We start from the raw sequence: 24,268 nt of genomic DNA, 5'->3' as shown, positions 1-24,268 counted from the left end.
GGTCTGGGTTTCATCTTTTGTCTTTGCCTTGTTTGGGAAGGAGAGTTATTAAACCCTGTTTCATTGTAGGTGTAAGTGTCCTATTGCTCAAAATGTCCTTATAGCGTCCAATAAAAACCTTTCAGGTCAACCCAAAAGAATTTGTAAAAATTGGATGTCAGGCCATAGGAAGGTTCTTCTGATGTTCGCTTTGGCTCCTAAACACCTATGAGCTTTCGGTCCATGATGGTTACACAATCGGTAGGTGTGTTCTGAAACTACACCTTCTTTGACAAGCGAATATATATTATTATTTGTATTTTATTTATTTATTTATTTTTTCTCTCTGGTCATTCCTCATTCTGAGGAGGTCCTACAGTAGAGCAACATCTCCTCAATACAATGGAGCGTCGAAGAGCTGATCTAAACAAATATATCTGCACCTGTACAATCGCTCATGGAGAGACTTTAAAGATTCAGAGAAAGTATTTAATTCCTAGAAAAAAAATTGCAACGAAGCTGGGTGCTGACAACCCGGAGTTATGCAAAAAGCGATGCAGAGAAACATCCGAGACAAGTTTTCCAAAGCTATGAAAATAATGAAAGGAAAGAGTAAAGATAATATGGCCTATCTCACTGCTTTAGTTCCAGAACTAAATGTACAGTACTAAAGAGCTGGTAGAATTTTGCGCAAACTATTTCCCATTACCATTTAAAGGGTTTCATTCGCACCGAGTGTATGTACTAGGAAGTAATGTAAGCCGGTCGACAGCGATGTAATTTATGCATGGCGTTCAACAACGTTAACAAAGAAAAATAATGTTAACAACAGGAGGATGGAGGACGCTGTGATCGGAGCTGTGTTTTTGTTGTGTCTCGCGGGTTTCACAATAATGGACTAAGAATGTCGACGTATATGTAAAGCGATAGAAAGCACAGAAAGGAGGATTAAGAATCTCCAACAACAACTGGCAGTGCTACATTTGCTACAAGTGCCTGCACTTCAAAGTCTGTATATTTAGCGCTGGTCATCATACTTTAAATCATGGTGGGTGAGGGCGTTTTCGAATGCTTCTGGCCGATCAATGTCTACTTACGTCTCGGTTAGTACCAGTTGTGCTGGTTAGACCCTGCTCCATAGAAGTAGCTAATTTGGTTCTCGAAAAAGGAAGTCCAGTACTAAAATCGCACATAGTTCCTGCGGTGCAAAAACACCTAAAAGTGGGTAATTCTACAATTAGTTCTGGCACTATGAAAAGGTTCCTGGTGTGAAAGGCACTGAGGTACAAAGTACCAAATACGTGTTTCAAATAGATGTCACACCATGCTGTTGCTCTTTAAATAAGCGAATTTAAAGGGTATAGAGTAAATGAAATTTCAAACAAATACAATAATAAACCTTTGTTTTATAAAAAGTAAATCATGACACCACATACAATATATATAATTTTTTTTTTAACAATTTATCCAGTTTAATAAAATAAATAAACAATGATAAATTAAGTAACAAACTGACTCCTATATTGTTTTTCCCCACATCTCAGTTTTCAGACTGAGCCATTCACACTTCCCATAAGGGACTGATTATGGAAAGGTTCTTTTGTATTGCAAACATGATACTTGACTGCTGCTAATCATTATTATTTTATCTATAATATTCAGACAATTGGGGCCTGTCTAACACCTAGATTACCTACACTTTTTCATTTCATCGTTGTTGTGTTAAGGGCATACGTGCAAGCGTCGTGATACATGTTTACATTAATCTACACCCCACCTCCAGCAGCATGTGGGGAGTAGGAAAGTTTGTTAACAGTATAGCAACATTCAGCCTTTTCGAACTTCTTTTTGCCCCAAAACGAAGAATGAAAACAAACTTCTTTGAAGTATATCAGGGCCTTAAAAGTTCTTTATAGAACAATTTAGACAAAACATTCTTCTATGGCATCGTGAAGTAGCCTGACTACGTCAGACTTCCTACTTCCGCTCAATTTCATTTCGCTTCTGTACTCAGCAGGCGGCAAGGAACTCGACCGGAAGTTGAAGTCGGGTGGGGGCTGCCATCTTTTAGCAGAACTTCACTTGCGTTAGCATTCCCATTGACTCCCATTCATTTTGGCGTCACTTTGACAGCGAATAACTTTACATCTGAGGCGTTTAAAGACTCCGTTTGTCCATTATTTATTTCTAAAGATACACAACAATGTATAAAGGGCTCCATTACCTTCTATGTTACATTATGGCCCTGTATAAACAGTTTTTGTAAAAAATAGGCTAACGATTGCGTCATTACCACTCGACTCTCTGTCGCATTACCGTACAGACAGGAGAAGAAGCTCGCAGGCAATTAACTTAATACGGCGTACTGGCGTTACATTTTAAAATACTATACAAAATAATTAATCAGAATACTTACTCCTGCTCACTCACGCCAAAGAACTCCCCGCTCAAGCTCGCCGTCTCTGCAAGATTAACGAAGGCAGTTTGCACGCACAGCTACTAGAAGATTTACATCTGTCAGACAGGTTGCTGACATCCTCAAGCTTCGTTTGAGTCTGCGCGTCAGAAACGGAAGTGTTAAAAAACGATAAAAATGGGCTTCACTTGTCTCAATTGAGTTCCAATGGGGTCGCTGTGTCCATTTCTTTTACTGTCTATGGTACTCAGTCTGATACAGCATCACAGCTTTCTGTTTGCCACCGGTCTGGAACATAGACAGTAAAAGAAATGGACACAGCGACCCCATTGGAACTCAGTTGAGACAAGTGAAGCCCATTTTTAACGTTTTTTTAGCACTTCCGTTTCTGATGCGCAGACTCAAACGAAGCTTGATGACGTCAGCAACCTGTCTGACAGATGTAAATCTTCTAGTGGCTTTGCGTGCAAACTGCCATCGTTAATCTTGCAGAGATGGCGAGCTTGAGCGGGGAGTTCTTTGTCGTGAGTGAGCAAGAGTAAGTATTCTGATTATTTATTTTGTATAGTATTTTAAAATGTAACGCCAGTACGCCATATTAAGTTAATTGCCTGCGAGCTTCTCCTCCTGTCTGTACGGTAATGCGACAGAGAGACGAGTGGTTATGACCCAATCGTTAGCCTATTTTTAACAAAAACTGTTTATACGGGGCCATAATGTAACATAGAAGGTAATGGAGCCCTTTATACATTGTCGTGTGTCTTTAGAAATAAATAATGGACAAACGGAGTCTTTAAACGCCTCAGATGTAAAGTTATTCGCTGTCAAAGTGACGCCAAAATGAATGGGAGTCAATGGGAATGCTAACGCAAGTGAAGTTCTGCTAAAAGATGGCAGCCCCCACCCGACTTCAACTTCCGGTCGAGTTCCTTGCCCCCTGGTCTGGAAACAGCCGGGTCAATCAACGAACAGAGGGCGGGCCGAGAGCCGTGACGTAGATGCTTAGCGCCGAGTTTTACATTGTAGGTTAGAGAAATCAAAAACCGAAATGACCGCGGAAATGGGAAACGAGACACCGGATGCAATTCGCTCTGTTATGGAGAACATTCAACTCTTTTTCAAACTGCAAAAGTCGTTTACAGCCATGTTCACTCCGGTATTTCGCTCGCATCATCATGTGTTAACAACAGGTTTACAGTGGAAGTTCAGTCATAGATTTGAGTTCGATGCATGATGTCTGTGCTTCGACGCGGCTGTACAGGCGCATAACATACGTCATAACTAAACGTATCTGATTGGCTACGGGTAACCAATGATTTTAAACTTGAGACAAGCGCCCCCTAGCGAGAGAGAAAACACTTCTCTATTATGCCATTCCAGACTCTGTCTACGAAGCAAAGTGAAGTAGCAGAGTCTGGTATTACCAGGCTAATCGTGAAGCACCTTTAGTATTAATAGTATTTTTATTTTTCACCTTCTCTTTAAGGTAGTGTGTGGTCCTGGTGCTATAGGCTATTCACTGTGTGTCAGCAGGAGTAAATGATATCCACTGGTCTCCAGTGAGATGTCCAGCAAGAACTGCATGAGCAGATCCAGGTGTTTGTTTTCACTCTCAATGACTTTATCTACTGCACCTTTATTTATATTATATGCACTACATCTATTGGGTATACAAGTTCAATGTGCCAGCATGGTAAAAAGGCATCAATAAACTTAGATGAAGCTATAGGCTTTCCTCTGTTGAATTACAGATTCCTCCTTAAAAATGTCAATGCAAATGCCAGAATTCACTTCAGTGCCTCTCTCTGCCAGGTCCTCCTTATACTGACCCTCATGAGCTGTTTAAAAAAGTCCATTCAATAAGTTTCACAATTACCTGTTGGACTGCAGATGTTTCTGTAGATCTCTCTCTTTTCAAGCATTTGATTCTTCATGTTGATTTAAAATGGAATCTATATAAGTCAGAAATGTAAGTGATTTCTGAACTGATGTCTTCTTTCAGGAGCTTTTGAAGCACATCAGAAGAGTGGGATTTGGCATATGATGTGAATGATTGTTGCTCTTTTGATGCATTAGATGATTCTGCTGGGTTGACGCAAATCACTGATTCTGTTCCTGCAATATTCGTCATTCTGAGTCTTATTAAATCCCTTAATTTCTTTCAAATAATTGATGTATTTTGAAGGGATCTGATTTGCTTCTGGTCTGGAGGTGGTCTTTAAGAGAGCATGTGAGAAGCAACTTCTGTTTCATGAGGTTTGATATCAACACATCAAATGAAGAAGTCTAAGCCACATCAGACACTTTCTTGAGCATCTGAAATCATCAGTGTCATTCTGCTTTCATCCAGACCATCAAAGATAAATAATGTGTCCAGATCTTGAAGTTCAGGATGAAGGTCCAGCAGAAGTCTGTGGAGACTGTACTGATTATCTCAAGTTAATTTCTTGGAAGCACAGATATTTGATTGAGTCTTTCCCTTCACATCCTTGTTCAGGTGAAGCTTTAAAGATGCCATTGCAGAAGACAGCAGCATGGAGTGTTGTGTTTCATCTATTTCCTCCATTCTCCCTCTATGATGCAGAACTGTGTTGATCCTCTTCAGGAGAGTTTCATAATCTTTGGTTGCCTCAAATAAGCTGTCATACTTGTTTTTCATGCATCTTTTGTTTCAGTATATAATAAAATATTAATCAACACAATAGTTTTCAACATTGATAATAAATCAGCATGTTAGAATGATTTCTGAAGGATCATGTTACACCAAAGACTGAAATAATGGCTGATGAAAATTCAGGCGAAATAAATTATATTTGATTTAAAGTATATTCAAATACAAAACTATTATTTTATATTGTATTCATATTTCACAATATTACTTCTTTATGTATTTTTGATTAAATAAATGCAACATTGATGAACATGAGACAGCTTTAAAAAAACATTAAAAATCGTTCTGATCCCAAACTTTTCAACGTCTTTGTGTGTAGCTGTCTAAAAAGTATCACATCCAAAATAATGCCGTCGAAACATGCCATATTCTGACCACAAGATGTCGCATTTCAGACGTCTTGTACTAAAAGCACTTAATTAAAATCCGAATATTTCAGATGATCTCACAGTAATTTACAGTAGGTTACCCCATAAGCAGGCATTATCTTCAGATGTCAGCAAGGAATGTTAAATTATATAAAATTCTATAATAATTAATTATTTTTGTATAAAAAGGATTATTTCATTCACATGAAGATGGCAATGTTATTAATATAGGATTCATATTTTGGCTAAAAGCAATGGTTTAAAGTTAAAAATGTCTTGATAGATTTGTTGACTACAAACAGCTATCTTGTAGAGCTATTTGAGAGGTGATGTAATGCTAAATTACTCCAAACTTTTTTTTTTTTTTTTTTTTTTGAAGATGATGATGAAGAAGAAGAAGGAGAAGAAGAAGAAGAAGAAAGAATATAACCTTACACAATTTAACTTGTTCTAGTTAATTTTTATTTCCATTGTTTGTATATAAACCCACATCTCTGTGATTTATAACACACTTTTGATTTAGAAACTCTCACTCTTTTACTGCTCTTGCAAAGATTTACTTGGCTATTGTAATTATTTTATATAATGCAGCCACTAAAAACTGACAAAAAATATTGTCACAGTAATTATTTCTTCTTCTTTTTGCCTTTTTTGCCACCTTTAGACTTGGATTTATCTTTCTTAGGAGAACCCAATCCTTTACGTACAAGAGTCCCTCGCCACCAGGCCTGGATCTGAAAAGAGACACACGAAATAAAAGAGAAACAAGTACATCAAGGATTAATTATAGTCATTTTTTTTTCTCCCTCATTTTGCAAATGTATTGATTATTCTGGTTATTTATAGGGGCCAAGCACCAGAATTGTGTATAGGCAACTATATATATTTTGAAATACTTTATACCTTTTATTTTTATGATTTAGGTACACAATTTTTAATTATTATTATTATACATTTTTATTATTAAATGTGTAAATACTGCTGGTTTCAACAATTTAACATGTTGACATGAAATTTACTATGTGTCAACGGGATTGGATTAAATGTTACAACTAAAAAAAAAATGGCACAACACACAGCATGAAGAATTTAAATTGTAATGTCAATAAATTTAATTTATTAAGTAAAGATATTCAGAAGTATTACAGAAGGAATAGCACTGAATTGCATTCTAAAAGCCTGCTCACACCAAGAAACAAAACTGTAATGATTATAATTATAAAATAGTTAGTTCTGGTCCATTAAACCAGTTGGTCTGTGATTTGTTTATTATAAAGCACATATATAACCATTTTCCCTATTTTTGTATTACTGTGCATCATTCTTAATAACCAGGCTTAGCAACATAAACAATCTATATACTGTCAAAGATACATAACGTGACCATGTATTATGTATTTCAGCAAAAAAAGTTTTATTAAAACGGTTTATTAATTATTTAATGAAGAATGAGTGACCCCTGCTAATGTTATGTCTGTGTCATCCACCTTTAAAGGGGTCAGGAAATGAGAATCAAAATTCCCTTAATATTTTGATATATAAGAGGTCAATGTGCAATGAAATCATACTGTAAGTTTCAGAACTCAAAACTCAAAATGACAGGTTGTGAAATGTGACACTTTATGACGTAATTGACCTATCAGTAAGGCCCTCCCCTTGAACACATATAAGCCAATAGCAGTCGAGTATCAGTTGCATGAGTAGCAGAACTCTGACATCCTTAGGTTTCAGCACCATAGAAAAACACTGGGAGATCCAAAGCTTGCATCGGTTTAATGGTGTTTATGCTACGAAAATGGAAAAAAACGATATGCCTAGGGTAATTCCTGGTATCGTAAAAGGATGGGCAATTTATTTTATCCCATTTCCTAAATCCAACCAAAACAGAGCAAAATGTCTCTAAGCATTCAACCCTAATCAAAATGGTTATCAGATTCTCTTTAAGTTACACTTTTCATCAGCTCAAGCAGAACGTTAATGGCATCTTGTGCTTCAGCAAGGTATCTCTGGCTAAAACTAGCCAACGTTAACGTTAAAAGTTACTGAGTCCATGCTAACATACAAACCTAAATAGCGAACAGCTCTCACGTTGTGTACCGTGCAGTGAAAGTCAAAAACACATAAACGAAGGTCCATATGAGAGTGCCTCTCCATATTTATCTGGTTAAATGTAAATAATTAAATTTTACACTGCCGTATATGAACGGTGTTGATCCGGGATGTTGTCATTGTGATAATGATGACCTTATTAATGTTCCCGTTTGCACTGTGATCTCAATTTTTATATATTTATTTTAATGTCTTTTATATATATCTCCATGGCATATTTAAGTCCCACTTGAAGGTCTATCTGTTTCTCAAATATAACAAAAACACCTCGGAAGAAGGTTTCACTGACAGCTGTGTTACCCTTAGTAACTAAGGATAACACAGGAGCGGGGCTTAGCGATAGGTCAATTGTGTGGCTAAACACCGCCTCCACAGAAGATCAATGCCTTCCACTACTTTGCTGCCTGTTAAGCAAGGCCCACTAATTTGCACACATAGTAGTTAAATGACAAGAGCAGAAAACACAGACGTATGCAGAAAGCAAACAATAAACTTTAAACTTTATTTTTAATTAAGTTCCAGAACTTTGATCCCTTGTTTACTTTATTTGACTGTGAATTCGTTTACAAACAAGGCACAATTTGATGCAGGGTTTTCAGAAAGATTAAAAAAAAAAAAAAACACAAGTATAAGTAACTGTTTTCATTAAGTGGTCATCATTTTTCTGTCTGTTATTACAGATAATTTTGTGTGAACTGAGTACAAATGTGTTTTTTTACATAAATCACAGCAGGGTCCATCTGTGAAGGATGTAGGCTGTCACACATACACAACTGTAAGCCAATCATAGCAGTCAGATTACTTCTGAATATACAATCCACCATGCCAAAATTATTATATTTTTTTTTTTATTTGTATTTATTTATTTTTTATTTTTTTGTACAAATCTTGGTAACATAATAAGTTGACCTCAGAGAAGAGTATAAAATAATACAAAAAAGGCAGTTCATGACCCCTTTAATCGTTTTTTTTTTTTTTTTTTTTTTTTTTTTTAGCTGATGAACAATAAAAACAATTACAGCCAAACAAAATTGCTGCAATAACGTAAATGGAACATAGCTGAAGGGTACACTGGCAATAAACATGTTATTGCCTGTTGGGCTGAATCCCAATATGATTATCATTATAGTTAGTGGTATCATATTTTGTCGTTAATGTAAACAGGCCTAATTGAAAGCATGTATTATGCCTATTTATTTCCAGATGTGTGAAATACAATTTTCTGTTCAAAGAAAAATATTTTATAATATAAAATAATGAATTTTTGAAATTTATTTTATTCAGTTGTTTCTTCATAAATTTCAGAACCCATTATTTCTATTTACTACATCAATTCAAGATATAGCTTCAAGCTGTAATTAAGGGGCCAAGCACAAAGAAGGCAAGATAAGTTATGTCAGCATGGCTGGGAACATTAGACCCGCTGCCTCAATGAGCAATTAAACAATCTAACAAGGCCAGTCACATGACAAGGACAAAACTGTTTATAAGCTAAAAGTTTTTTTTTTTTTTTAAGATTTCATTATCTTTTGTTAATGGCTTCATATTAATGTTTTATCACTTTTGATCAATAAGTGGCACTGATCAAAATGATGTGGTGCAGTCAGTGTGAGGTGACAATAACTATGTTTCCATCCAAAAAATTGAATTAAACTTATGCGTAAAACTGCAATATTGTATAAAACATTTGCAAATGAAGCAGTTTCCATCCAACGAGTCAAGGGAACAAAATCATCACTTCCTGGTAAACTGGCACAAAATATCACTAAGAAAACTAGGAGAAGCCACTGAATGTAACAATTTTCATATATGATAAATGATGAAACACAATAAATGTGGTCATTGTTTTCAGAGGTGGATGCTGCCGTTTAGGAATGTAGTCATGTAAGACAATTATACAGAAATAATTTGACAACAGACTTTGCTTATATAGATGCTGTAAACGAGTTTGGTCTGCTGGTTAGTCAAGTTATCCCATCTCACAGTGCAAAGTCACATGACTTTTTTGATGCAATATAAATGTGCATTAAAAAGGTGGATGGAAACCTAATTGCACACATAACATTTGGTGTCAAAGATATATCCTCAGATGCAGTTTGGCATCATTACAGCATTTCATTGATGCGTCAAACGATAACCCTTTTGTATAGCAACACAAAATCCCCAAATTTTTGTTGGCATATTCTGAAGATGATCTGAGTCAGACTTGGTGAAAATTGGACAAATGATGTAGGAGTTCAAAAAGTCTTTTAACAAATAAAAATGGCTGACAGGAAGTTCGGCAGACTATGGCAAAAATTGTATGTATGTTCTCAGGATGACCCAAAGAATATCATTACAATAATCTAATATAATCAAAAGTTATCAGCATTTTGGAAATTTCATTATTAATGGTTTATGGCTTCATATGAATGGTTTATCACCTTTGACAAATAGGTAGTGCTGTTACCAAATTGATGTGATGTGGTCAGTGTAGGTTTGCAATGGCACATACAATGTTTGCAGTCAATATGTCAAAGGTACAGAGATACAGCCTCAGATGCATTTTGGCATCATTCCAGTAAATTTATGGAGGTGTTAAACAATAACCGTTTTGTATATCGACATGCCAGCATGGTCTAAAGATGATCTGAATCAAATTTGGTGAAAATATGGGAGAAGTTTTAGCATAAATCAAAATGGCAAACAGGAAGTTCGTCTGACTATGGCAAAATTGGTATCTATATTTTTTATTTATTTAATTACAATAGGCTAATATACTCAAAAGATATTAGCATTTTGGGAAACTTAATTATAATAACATTTGACCACAAGGTCAGATATAGCATCATGACTTCAAACTTATGACGAACCCTCCACAGCATCAAAACGACAGAAGATGAACAGTACATAAAATACGGATTCACGTGCATCACAATTAATAACGAACTACTTCCACAGTGTGTTGCAAGTTCAGAGGTGCTTGCAAATAGAGTTGCAAATAGGTGGAACATTTCCAGTAAATGTAGGAGATATTACAGAAAACTGGAAACTTTCCAGGAATTATTTTTTTATTTTTTTATTCCAGGGATTTTTAGAAAATTTTCACCTCTTTGCAACCCTTCTTGCAAATGACACATGTGAAACTGATACGTCACTTACAAACCAAACATCCACTGTTAAAAGATAAACTGTTTGACTTTTTTTGCCCTAAAGAATCAAGCATTAACAAGTCAAAAACAAACTATGACGAGCCAAACCACTCTGCCAGTAAAAGCATTTACTGCTTCATATGAGGTGTTGCATTTAGTTGCCAAGGCCAAACAATCTAATACAACTGCAGAGAACCTCATTCGTCCAGCAGCAATGACCATCTGTAGAACTGTTTGGAGATAAGTGACACTGAAAAAATTCCACAATCAGACAACACCATAAGCCAGAGTATTACTGAAATGGCAACCAACGTCAAATGTAAAATGCTAATTGAGAAAATAAGGAATGTGACTTTTTCATTGAAGTTAGTTAAATCAACAGACATCTCAACTCCTCCCAACTACTTGCATTGTCAGCTACCGTCATGAGAGAAAATTGCTTGTTTTGCTCAACACTGAAAAACACATGAACTGAATTTTTTTTTTTTACTCAGTGGTGAACTGAATGTACTTGGTCTTTGTGGGGATAACTGTTTCAGTGTGTGCATAGATGGGGTGGGATCGATGTTAAGGAAAAATAAAGGACTGCTTTGGTTCTTGGAATAGCTCCGCACATTTGTTTCATTCACTGTATGATTCACAGAGAGGCCCTTTCAGCAAAAACTCTTCCTGCAGAGTTGAACGCAGTGCTTAAAACAGCAACACAAACTGTACATTTCATAAAGACTCAACCCAGAAAATCAAGACCGTCTGGCCTGTTAAGCTAAGAAATGGGTTCAGAATATGAATAGTTTGGAAATTAGGAAAGAGTGAATACTTTTCCAGTTCCAGATCGAGTCGGTAAGTAACTCTTTTGTTAACTTCATTTAACAATGGATTTGTTTACAAGGTTTTTGATATGACTCCTTTTATACTCTCCATTTGACTAAGTCTATCTCACATTTCACTGCTGGTTATACTCACATTTCACTGCTGGTTATATATGCTATACATAATTTTGTATGTGACGAATAAAAAATCTTGAATCTTGAATCATCAAATCAGCAGGATGCCCTTTTGTGAACTTTACATCATACTTTAAGTATGCTACTATGTCCCTATTTAGGTTTTTTATTTGTATATATTTTGTAAGATGAATATCTGAACAAACAAAACATCCAAAGAAAGAACAGGGTCTGCTTTTAAACAAAAACATTTTATTCTAGCATCATGGATTCTTTTTTTTTTTTTTTTTTTAACACATTAACGTGGGTAAGATCCATTAAAAATAAAGAGATAACATTTTGAACAAAAAGCTAAAAAAAGAATTGGATTCAGAATAATCAAAACGATCAACACCCCAAAGCTTGACTGTTATTATTGCCTCTTTATCAGTCAAAATGTTACAGTTTTGTATGCTATTTATATCAGATGATCCTGTTACATGTGTTAGAAGCTGTTCTTTCTTCTTCTTCACTTTATTTTTTATTTTTTGTGAAATTCTGTGCAGAAGATGTGTACTAGCGCCCTCTATCATACAGCAATGATTTTAGTTTAAAAGAAGTATACTAATAGTGCACTTGTATAAACTTCTTTTTCGTAAGGATAGAACGAGTTTCAGAACTTTCCCACAAGCAGTTCTATGGGCTGCCATAGACTCAAGAGCAGAAAAAGAAGCAGAATAAACAGAAGAATAATAATACTATGAACGCACCATTCCGTGGATGGCTGCTAATTAAACTCAACTTCGGGACCACATTTATATTCTCAATTAAATTCTGAAGTGTACACATGCAAGTTGATCAAAACTGACTGTTTTTTTTACAAAGAATTTAATAATGACTGCAGTTCTTTTGCATACATGGTTCAGTTGCATAAAGCCCTGAAATACCAATTTGCATCATATATACTATTCAAAAGTAAATATATAATAAAATGATATACCTTCTCATAGTCATTTTCCTTTGACCTACTTTTTCTAGAATCTACTGTATGAAGCTACATTTTACCTTAGTTGCTGCATCTCTCTCCTTCTGCTCCTTCTCTAGCTGTGCACGCAAGTGTTCCTTCTCTGTTCTGTCCTCAATGATAACTTCTTGCATGTCTCTGCACTGAGGTACAAAAAGGTATTTTATTATCAGGAGACAGTAAATTTGTAGCGCTGATGTGTTTTAAATAAAAACCTTCTTGGACAGCTCCTGAATTCGTGCCTGGCTGACGTTTCTTTTATTCTGTAGAGCAGTGATCTCTTGCTCCTTCTTCTCCATGTCTTTTTCATACCGCTGGATCCAAAACTGTAACTTCTCCTGTAAGTTCTTTTAGGGACAAAAAGTTCAGTGACAGCAATGCATTCCAAAGGATTTGGATGACTTGCAAACAGTTCTCCCTTCATGTACCTGAAACTTTATATATATATATATATATATATATATATATACTAGGAACTTTAACAAGCCTAACCACCAAGAATTTGCAAAGTCATTAGTAAAGTTTTACTGAAAGCAGCATGGAAATTCTGTTGAGACTTCAGAATTCCAGAAAGCATGCTCAAATGCATTCTAAGCCACACTGTGGTTGCAAGTTCTGTTGTTACATACATGAAACCTTAATTGTTTTCAAAATCACATACTATCTGGTAACATTTGGTTTCAAACTTATTTTTATCAGATCAATGTTTACTACTACTAGCATATGCAGCACGGTGATATGGAGAGACACAGACACCGTTGACAAAGGAATTATTGAATAAAGTCATTATTTTTGTTTTCTTCGCTTACAAAAATTCTGTCCATCGCTTCATATAACCCAGATTGAACGTCTGATGGCAGATGGAGTATTCTGACGACGACTTTTCATACCTTTTATGGACACTGTTATTTACTTGGTAGTCTATGGGACAGTCTCAAGTCCCAGTTTTTAGTCCGAAATATCTTAAATTGTGATCCGAAGATGAACAGAGCTTTTACAGGTTTGGAATGACATGGGGGTAAGTGATTAATGACAAAATGTTCTTTTTTGGGGGTGGAGTAACCATTTAACTACAATAATCTCACATTCATTGCGATCTTGAATCTGTTCATTGGCTGATTGGCAGAAATATTGCCATCGATGGCAGTTCTGTATTGTTGAACCAACGGTCATGTTACTACAGTTTCAGGAAACAGCTGTGACTAGCTACTTTGTGAGTTTTATTGTTGTTTGGAATATCTTTCCTTGTAAATTAAAGCAGTATGGGAAAGTGTCACGGTTTGCGCTGCCGGAAGGAACACGGAGCCGAGGATAAACGAAATAAGGTTTTATTATCCAACATAGGAGTTATCCAAACATGGATCACGGAGGAAGACACACGTAAGTAGCTCGTGAGTATCAAGTGAGGAGACCCGACAAAACAGAACTGAAAGGACAAGGCTTATGTACAAAAGGATAATTGGGGAAACACAGGTGGATGGCATGACTAAATTAACAGGGACATGGAACACATGAGGAATAGAATAGACACACCTGGGAACTAATCAAACCAAACACGGAAAGACACAAACTGGGTCACGGGCAAAAACACACTAAATGAGTCCAGGTGTGACAGAAAGTAAGTTCATTATAATCATTAAAATTAGGGTTAAATATTTAAATACAGAATAAATTAGAAACACATTTCAATAGGTACTTCTTAAAAGTTTTTGAGAAAGCCCATAGGTTGTCATTTGGTGTTTACCTAGGTATTAGCCTCACTAACAGTGGTATCTAATCCTGCTCCTGGTGGGCCAATATCCAGCAAATTTCAGTTCCAGCCTGCCCCAATACACTTTCCTGAAAGTCTGTTGTGTTAAGTTATTTAACTAAATTAATTTTTATTTTTTTATCTGAAGGCAAAACATATCTTGGCTGCAGCTTCATAAAGTGTTGTTGAAGGCTGTCTGAATTTGTAAGATCATTAGAGAGCAGTAGTTATTTTGCATCCTTCTTTCAGCATATTTAGAAGCCTCAGAGGTACTGGATTAAGCAGGACACAGCCTCGATACAATGCAACCTTCCAATTGAGAAGCACCTAGTAATCATGAAGACCTTGATTAGTTCATTCAGAGTTGGAGCTGAACTGTGCAGAGCACCATGGGTCTCCAGAAGCAGGATTGGATGTTCATGCTCTACACACCAACTAGGGTACATTGAGTTCTCACGGTACACAACCCTGTTTAGAACAAATCTAGTTTGCTTTACAAAGCTTTATTAATTAAACTTAATAAAATAAAGTTGTACTCACTGCATGCTGTCTTTTAAGGAAAGTCTCCAACTCATTGTGAACATTCTTTTCCTCTTCAGTTCTCTCTTGCAGGATCTGAGTTTGCATATTAAATTGTGTATGTATTTTGGTATGTTAGAATTATTGTAATTACTATAATTATGGCTTATTAAACTGAGCAGCGTTCTTCAGAAAAATCTTTAAGGTCCTGCGGATTCTTCAGTTTTCCAGCATCTTTGCATATTTTAACCCTTTCCAACAATGACTTTATGATCTTGAGATACATCTTATCACACTGAGGACATTTGAGGGACTCAAACACAACTATTTAAAAAGGTTCAAACATTCACTGATGCTCCAGAAGGAAACAAGATGCATTAAGAGCTGGGGGGTGAAAACTTTTGAACACAATGAAGATGGCCAAATTTGTCTTATTTTGTTGAAATGTAATTTTTTTCCATTTAGTTCTGCCCTTCGTAAGCAACAGAAGATACTTGTATATTTCCCGGTACACAAATTAAGTAAAATTTACCTTGATCTTCAAATTCCAAAAGTTTTCACACCCCAGCTCTTAATGCATCTTGTTTCCTTCTGGAGCATCAGTGAATGTTTGAATCTTTTTAAATAGTTGTGTTTGAGTCCCTCAAATGTCCTCACTGTGATAAGATGTATCTCAAAATCATAAAGTCACTGCTGGAAAGGGTCACTGCTCTCTTATTTTTTTAAATTTACTCATATTTTCACAGATTCTGCAAGGGGTGCCCAAACTTTCGATCCCCACTGTATATATAGCTATAGTGTTCTACTTCTATGTAGTTTCAAGGGCTCAACATGATGCAGCTACATAGATACACACCCCGACTTCATCCTCCAGTTCCTTCTCTTTCTGACTGTTGACTTTCAGTCCCTGGCAGACCAGCTGTTCAGCACAGCTATTCACGAATTTCCCTTGTCGGTTTGACCGCACTCTTATGTCCTGTACCTGGTCTCTCAGGTAGGCCACCAACTCTTCAAGCCTCTGAGAAGAAAACAGTCTTTTCAGCAAGACTGCATAAACAACATGCATATATGTCTCAAATTTTTGACCAAAGTCCGTAGGTGAAGACAATGCAATACTTTTTTTTCAATCAACTTTGAAACAATTGTCATATTGTTCAAACATTGCTATATTATGTAAATGGTGTTCAAGTCAAATTAAATATTAATTAATAAAAAGTTTGTATGGAAAAAAAATAGGAGATTACCACACACTCCTCTGTTTTTTGCTTGTGAATGTCAAGTAACTCTTTCTGCAGTGCTTTAATCCTGAGTCGACCCTCTTCCTCCCTACAATTTACAATGTGGTGCATATTTATTGTTTTAGGTTATATACTGTATTATAATCATGTGATATGTTGGGGTGAATGATTGGTCACTTCATGTTAAGACCTGTTTATTATGTCCAGAAGCTGGGCTTTCTTCTTTCGCTGCTCTTCTACTGCCGAAAAGAGACTCTGAAAAGAGTTCTTCTCCTGCAGGTCAACCATTAGCCCATTTATCACATCTGACACAAATTGCCTATATTGGATCATAGATTACATTAAAATGGATTATGAAACATTATAAAAATACAATAAAATGTGAGCTCAAACTCAAAATGTATGCAGAATGACATTAAATAAAAAAACAATAGCCAAATGTGTTAATTACATATAGTGTCGCAACAGTATATGAGAGTGATGTGTACTCACCTGTCTTTCTGCACTTTGGCCAGGTTGTCAGGAGTAAATAGCCTCTCCTGAATACTAAGTTGTTTTTGGGATTGGTGTAATTCTCCTGTGAAATCAGAAAAACTGCTCCCAGCCATCAGTCGAGCTGTTTTCAGATGCAGTTCGGTCCTTTGCTTCTAAATAAAGAGAGTGATATAGAATGTAGTAAAAACAAGATAAAACACAAGAAGGATGACATGTTTATCATGAGACTATTGTTATTGTTGACTATTTATTGCAATTGTTTTAAAATGACAGAGACATAGAAACATCATTTGTAATTACTCCGTTTGGAGGATGGTCTTAAAGTAGGAACGAAATTACACCTTATGCAGCTGTAGCAAACAGTTTTTGCCCTGTGTTCTCCCCATCCATTCACTATTATGTCCATAGTCTGTTCAGGTTTAATGAGTGGAATGGTCTCTACACACGTGCATTGTTTTTGTTTTGTTGATCAAAAAATTAAAAATTTGTTTTGTTTGATGACCTAAAATAGGCCATTCACTGAAGGTGCGCCTTATAATCTGGTGCGCCTGTAAGGTCCAGGCACTCGGCCCAAGGAAGGTATCCGGTGCTGGATGAAGGCTTCCTGCGTGTTCTGTCTTTCAGCGCGTAAAGTTATTCAGTTTAGGTTAAGCTCAAATCTGACTCCATTTTATTATTTAATCTGACTCCATTTTCTTATCTAATCTGACTCCATTTTAGTATGACCTCGAATTTAGGTTGAAAGGCAAATTGGTTGTTTGTTGGTCTCTAATTATTATTGTTATTCTTCTGAGATTTGATTATTCTAATTTAACTCTTTACTTTATTTTACTCGTTCATTAGGAATCTATGTCGCTCAGGGTGCCCCACGACGGCCGTTCTTCTACGTGTGCCCCACGATCACAAACTCGCCAGTCTCAACAGTAGTCAGAGGTTTATGTCTAATCCATTTAGTCCCCCTCAGCTACCCATGTACAACTTAGTTAAAGCTCAAAACAATAATCAGCGCTTCTGCTAGCACTATCTGTCTAGCTCCCCCGACAGTCTTATAACTTCGTACAACTTAATTAAAGCTGAGACAATGACCAGCGGTTATGACCAGTACTGTTACTAGCCCCCCATAGTTAATGCAACTGAGTACAACTTAACTAAAGTCAAGCGGTTTAGCCAGAAATCTAAAACCTCACCTGATGCGCCCCATGCTCCATCTAGTCTGAGTTTTAGTATGCACTTAACCCTGGACGCAGATTTGTGGAAACATAGCCTTCACTTAATCTCCTTGAGAAAATAGTTTCAGAGTCAGTCAGAGTAAATCAAATGTAACAATTTATTATCAGTCAGGTAAGGATTATGCCAATTACATAGCCAATTCATAGATATCAAATCAATACTAGACACCAAATTCTCAAAGATGAATCTAATAGTAAAAGATGCATACCTGACTCTTAGAAAAATACATAGTATGAAGTGTGTGGACACACTTCATGCTATGGGCTCATTCCAGCTACAGAAGGCCCTGATCCTTTTGCTGCAATCGTTTAAATACCTCACACAAACATCCCCCGAGATGAAGACAGAAACTAACAATTGGAATTTGCATTAGGTCAGGTCCCAGACCAGGGTAGTTTACACCTCAATGGGAACAGAAGGTAATTTACATGGAGGACCCTAGGAAGGGGCACTCCCTCCCATTACAGATATACAGAATATCTCTTAATTCTTAGGAAATGAATTATCTTTTAATCTACTTTTGTAAGACAGACACCATTGTACCAGTTGCACTGAGACAATTCAAATGACACCAAACATGACTGTAAATATCACTTGCAGTAATATATACCATTATATTCTACTATTGACCATTCTGAGTGAGCTATGTGAAGGGAAGGAATGGAATGAGTAGGAACTGTTGCATATGTGAGAGAGGCGTTTCCTGCATTTTCTCTCAGTGAGATGTGAGAACAGATGTCTGTATGTTAATGCACTGTGTGTCCTTAGTATATCTCAGAAGATCAAAGTGTCTGAAGTTTCTGTAATTCTTACAGCCTTATAGTGCGGAAAATACGGTAATAAATGAATGCTGTCCCTTTAAGATAGAAGCCATGCATATAATACTAACACACACACACAAAAGTTTTCACCCATCTGTTTACATCCAACTACATTTACGTGAGATACTCTACAGGTAGACATCTTAACTGCTTTGTATGTATTTGAGCACTGAGAAATGATCGCACTCTGTATATGAGAACTGAAGAAGTGGAGCGTGCACAAGAGAACATTTCTATCAGTGCGATTCCGCTTCATCATGCCTGGAGCTGATCCTTGCTGGTCACTGAGGAAATTCATCAACTTTGCATTGTGGATCACCGGATCAATTTTCACCGTGGGTGAAGCGGACTCCAGCCCGGGGTCGTCACATGTGGTTGAGGCAAGCCCAATGGACACTCCTTCGTAGAATCTGCTGGCTGAGCCGTTCTCAAGCCCGCTTGCCTCTGCTCACACAAGCTGGCCTCCGCTCATTCTAGGCCGCAGCTCACTCTAGGGCTCTAGGGGCGTAAAATTTCTGTCATATGCTTGAGGTATTCAGCCAATCACAACGCACTGGATAGCTGGCCAATCAGATCACACATCGCTTTTCAGACCGATGAGCCTTGTAAAAATCTACCCATTTCAGAAGGCGGGGCATAGAGGAGAAACAATAATGTACAGTAGGCCTTTGTGGAAAATAGTGTATTTTTTTTTTTTTTTACCTTAAACTGCATAGACCCATTTCATTTCACCAAATACACTAAATAATGTTCTTTTTAGCAGCATCATGTGACCCCTTTATCACTTGTACCAGCAGTTCAAGAAAATATCTCCTCCAGCCATGGACATCCCAAAGATTGTAAAGGCTGCTCCAGACTTTGAGCTCCCAGTAATGTATGCTCAGTGCCCCAGATACTCCTGTCATGCCTGTCTCAGTGCTTTCTGTGTAGGTTGCTCCAGTTCCAGAGATATTGGCTGCCCTGCTACGAGTGCTCCCTAAAGTTTCTGTGGACACCCCAAAACTTCTTGCAATGGCTGCTCTGGTCTATGTGCTATCCACCATGTCATGTCCACCCAGCACCAAAATTTATTTAATTGCACCACCAGGTTCCCGCTAATGAGATTTACTGCTACTTCCTGCTACTGATTAAGATTCCTGTAATGGCTGCCCTAATGGTTTCTGTCTGAACCCCCTGCTACAAGAGCTACCAAAAAGGTTCCCATAAATGCTTCCTCAGAATTAGAGTAGACAATGCAGCCTCAAAGTAACGTTGAGTTATCTTGTTGACTGTTTATGTTATATGTGTCACGGTTCATGAATTCACCGTCTCCTGCTGGGTTCATGTTACGTCATGTTGATTGTTTCATGTGGGTGTTACCGCTGATCATCTGATCAAGAGAAGGCTCGCTGAGCTACGTCAGCACGAGAGATCCGTTTATCTCCTGCCGAACGAAATTATGATATTGGTAACCGAGAATTGTTAGCAGTCAAGATGGCATTGGAGGAATGGCGCCACTGGTTAGAAGGATCGGGGGTTCCTTTTATTGTATGGACAGACCACAAGAATTTAGAATACATTGGCACTGCCAAAAGGTCGAACTCCAGGCAGGCTCAGTGGGCACTTTTTTTCGGACGTTTTGACTTTACTATCTCGTAATGCCCGGGTTCCAAAAATATTAAACCCGATTCTTTGTCAAGTATTTTTGACCGTTGCAAACGCCCATCCACTCCCTAGTGTATTTTTCCTGAGACATTAGTGGTCTCCACACTCACATGGGAATCGAAGGTCAAGACAGCCTTAGAAGGGGTAACGGCTCCGCCCGGGTGCCCACCGAATTGCTTATTTGTGCCAGAGAGATTACGGTCCAACGTTATAGAGTGGGGACATTGCTCTAATGTGGCTTTAGTACGGAGTTAACCGTACTAAATTTTTGGTCAAGCAACGATTCTGGTGGCCACTTATGACTCACAACATTCACAGTTTTGTTTTGGCTTGCTCAGTTTGTGCCACTGGTAAGACTTCCAATCGACTCCCTGATGGGTTACTTCAACCGCTGTTGGTCCCTTCGAGACCCTGGTCCCACATCACTCTAGATTTTTACCGCCCTCCCAGGTCAACATGGTAGTTTTGACCGTGGTGGACCGGTTCTCGAAGGCTGCCCACTTTATTCCCTTGCCCAAATTACCCTGAGCCAAGGAGACAGCGTTAACCATTGTAGATCACGTCTTTCGTTTACATGGCCTCCCGATAGATGTGGTTTCCGACAGGGGACCCCAATTTGTGTCCAAATTTTGGCGATAATTCTGTAGATTACTGGGAGCGACTGTAAGTCTGTCCTCAGGGTTTCATCCCCAGAGCAATGGTCAAACCGAGAGAGCCAACCAAGATTTGGAAAGGGTGTTGCGATGTTTGGTTTCCAAGAATCCTTCCTCCTGGAGCCAACAATTGTCTATGGTGGAGTACGCCCACAATACCTTACCAATATCAGCTACGGGCCTATGTCCATTTGAGTGTAGTGTAGGTTACCAGCCACCTATTTTTCCCAGTCTGGAATCCGAAGTCGCGGTCCCCTCTATTCACGCCTTCATCCAGAGGTGTCACTGCACTTGGACTAGAGCCCGCGAGACTCTACTCCAAGTGGGGGCGTGCACTAAGGCTAAAGCCGATCACCACCGGTCTAGGCCTCCCGTATACGTTGTGGGTCAAAAAGTGTGGCTTTCTACTAAGAATATTCCTCTCCACTCCGTATCTAATAAATTGGCTCCCAAATTTATTGGCCCGTTTACTGTCACCAAGATCATTAGCCCAGTGGCAGTCCGCCTCAAACTCCCTCCTGCGTACAGGAGAATTCATCCCGCCTTTCATGTGTCTAAAATAAAGCCCATATTTCCTTCTCCTATTAATCCGCCTACCCGGTCCCGGTTTTGCACTGGGACATGAGCGAGCACTGACCAAAACAGTCTCGAGATATACAAGACTGAACAAGATTCACCGGCATTATGTCAAGAGATAAGGCAGTCTTAAATCCATAGGCTGTATAAAAAAATGTATGTAGTATGTAGTTGATATCACCCATAGGTTTCCGAAGAGCGTTTTTGTAGCCAAAAGTGGGCGGAGAGCAGTGCGTCACTCCCAGATAAATTGTAAAGAGTGACACAATGGAGATGGGTATAAACGGAGGTCGGAGCCAGCTCCAAATGGGTGGGACTTCAGCTCCAAGTGGGCTGTACAAACCTCCAGAGTCTTTTGATTGGTTTATTTAATGTCATGGGGTTAATGCACGCTGTGAATCCCCACCCACCCACCAAAAAAAAAAAAAGACGACGTCAACTTCCCAAGGCTTTTCAGCATCAAGAAAGAGGAATTTGAATGGGGTAAGTTTAGAGTTGTAAAACGTATTACAAGTTGTGAAAAAGTGCAGTATCTTGGCGGTTGATGTTTTAGTCTTGACGTAGTTAAATCATGATTACAAGCTCATTGCATTCCAGTTTGAAAATGGGAGGACATTCATGTGCAGTTTTTACCTTCAAAACTCATATATACGATTATTCCGAGAGCACGTTAAAACAGCATTAGCAGCACAGATAAATTACATCTTTATTGTGTCTGTTACCCTTTTGTGCTAAATATTTCTGCAATACATATTTAGGATTTACGCTGCAGATTATGGACACTGAAGACCATAAGCATATTGAGACTAACGTTACGTAAAATATGTAGTCCTATGTATTATAACTGCACTGATATTTAAGCTATCAATAACTATTAATAGATTTAGTACAGTGTTCCATAAGAATGAGTCTTAGTTAAAACTCCTAACTGATTATGCTTGACTTTAACAAAGCTGGTCATTGTTTCAAAACCTGCTGTTATATTTTTAAAATGTTATCTATTTTTAAGTGTAACGTTAATTCAAATAATCTAATGCAATTGAAACATTTGGTTTAATTACCAAATTCATGTTTCAATAACAGTGGATGATATATGAAGATAACTGCAGTGTTCACTACCATGCATTACATATCAACAGTAGCCTATAAGGTGTAAAATTAATTTTGTCATTGTAGTAAACACCAACAAACAAAAATATTATGTGTAAACTTTGTGTTACAGAAAGTTCAAGTCTGGGTGGCCAGAAGTTAAATTTCAATGACCTGGTTACCGCCTCTCTCTGCAAACCCAAAGGATCACTTTCCTGATTTTTTTTGTTCTTTCAACCTTTTTTTTTTTGTTCTTTCATCAAGATGTGTAATTTATTGTGTCTGAAGAATTTTGACTAATGTGTGTGTGTGAGTGGGTCTTTGTGTGGATAAATTATGTTCATACTTTAAAGGTGGACATTTGCAACAGCGCTTGTCCTAAAATTGCTCCAGGGGTATGGTCAGAGACTGTCCTAAATGACAAATGTTGGAATGTAAATGACATTACATTCTGTGGACGTCTCACTGTACTTTCATTAATGTTATCATTGTACTTTAGTAAATGTTAACTTGTCAACAGTGAATTATTTTAGGATGTCATTGGACTGAATGTTTAGTGACTAATGACACTTCATTCCAGTAAAAATATAATCCATAGCCTTGGAGTGAAAGCAGCAGCAAAGTGTTCCAATGCTGATAAAAATCAAGAATGTTAAAACCTCAGGTTCCTTAAATATCTATTCTACCGGACAGTATGGGGTTGGACAGATTTTGTAATGGTTTTGAAGTCTGATGCTCACCAGGCCTATATTTATTTCAGCAATGCAGTAGAAACAGTCATATTGTAAATTGTAATAATATTTTACAATAACTCTTTTCTATTTTAGGCAGCAGTGGATCTACCCCAATCATCATTAATGGGACCCCAGTGGAGAGAGTAAGCAGCTATGCAAATGCCCTGCAAAGAGTAGCTGAGCGCATCTCCAGAACATCTCTCCCCTCTCTGCAAGAAATCCACAACAGGAGATGTAAATCTAGGGCTGTTCAGATCCTTAAAGACCCCAAACACTCTGGAAATCTGCAGACGCTTCTGCAGTCTGATGGCAAAAACAGAGAGGCTCAGGAGGAGTTTCTTCCCTCATGCTATCAGACTACTAAACATGGACATTAAACACACTGAACTTTATAGACTAGTTGTTTAGGGCTACCCAATAACTCTCTGCACTCTGCACTTTTTTTGACACAACCTAACTATGCAACTCCTCCTCACTGCACATTGTTTACATCTCTGCACATCATCTGTGTAGCAGTTTCTGTGTATCATCTCTACAAATCATCTGTGTAGTAGTTTAATAGTTTAATATTGTGTATATTTCATTATTTGTATTTAATTATCTCTCCCAAAAAAAAAAAACTTTTTATTTTTTTCCTGTTGTTTCATTAGTTGTATTTAAATTTTCTCTTATTTTTTGCACAGTCTAAAAAGAGTATGCCAGACCTGAATTTCACTGCTTTTGCATGTCATATAACAAATAAAATTAGAATTTTGAATGGTGTGGAGCATTACCTGTGATTGAGTTGGTGATAAAAAGGAGATGGAGAAAAGAGTGTCTTAAATTGGACTTTAGTACCATTAATATTTTCCTCTTAAGTCTTGGAATGTTTTTTTTTTATTATTATTAATTCTCGTAT

At 37.4% G+C, this 24,268-nt stretch overlaps 1 protein-coding gene across 2 annotated transcripts in view; it reads right to left on the bottom strand.

The window, feature by feature from the left end:
- Positions 1–5,878: 5,878 nt before the first annotated feature.
- Positions 5,879–24,268, bottom strand: part of drc9 (dynein regulatory complex subunit 9) — a 32,511-nt gene continuing 14,121 nt past the window's right edge. For both annotated transcript variants that reach the window (XM_026287831.1, XM_026287832.1), the window contains exons 2-9: positions 16,621–16,775; positions 16,319–16,447; positions 16,135–16,216; positions 15,747–15,908; positions 14,912–14,986; positions 12,837–12,968; positions 12,663–12,764; positions 5,879–6,168 (exon numbers count right to left, since the gene is read on the bottom strand). In XM_026287831.1, the coding sequence (XP_026143616.1) occupies positions 6,061–6,168; positions 12,663–12,764; positions 12,837–12,968; positions 14,912–14,986; positions 15,747–15,908; positions 16,135–16,216; positions 16,319–16,447; positions 16,621–16,775 (945 nt within the window). In that variant the 3' untranslated portion in view covers positions 5,879–6,060. The remainder of the gene's footprint in view (positions 6,169–12,662; positions 12,765–12,836; positions 12,969–14,911; positions 14,987–15,746; positions 15,909–16,134; positions 16,217–16,318; positions 16,448–16,620; positions 16,776–24,268) is intronic.

Source organism: Carassius auratus, chromosome 18 (assembly GCF_003368295.1).
Source record: "Carassius auratus strain Wakin chromosome 18, ASM336829v1, whole genome shotgun sequence".
In the NCBI taxonomy this organism is placed as follows: Eukaryota; Metazoa; Chordata; class Actinopteri; order Cypriniformes; family Cyprinidae; genus Carassius; species Carassius auratus.
This window is presented reverse-complemented; position numbering and strand designations above follow the sequence as displayed.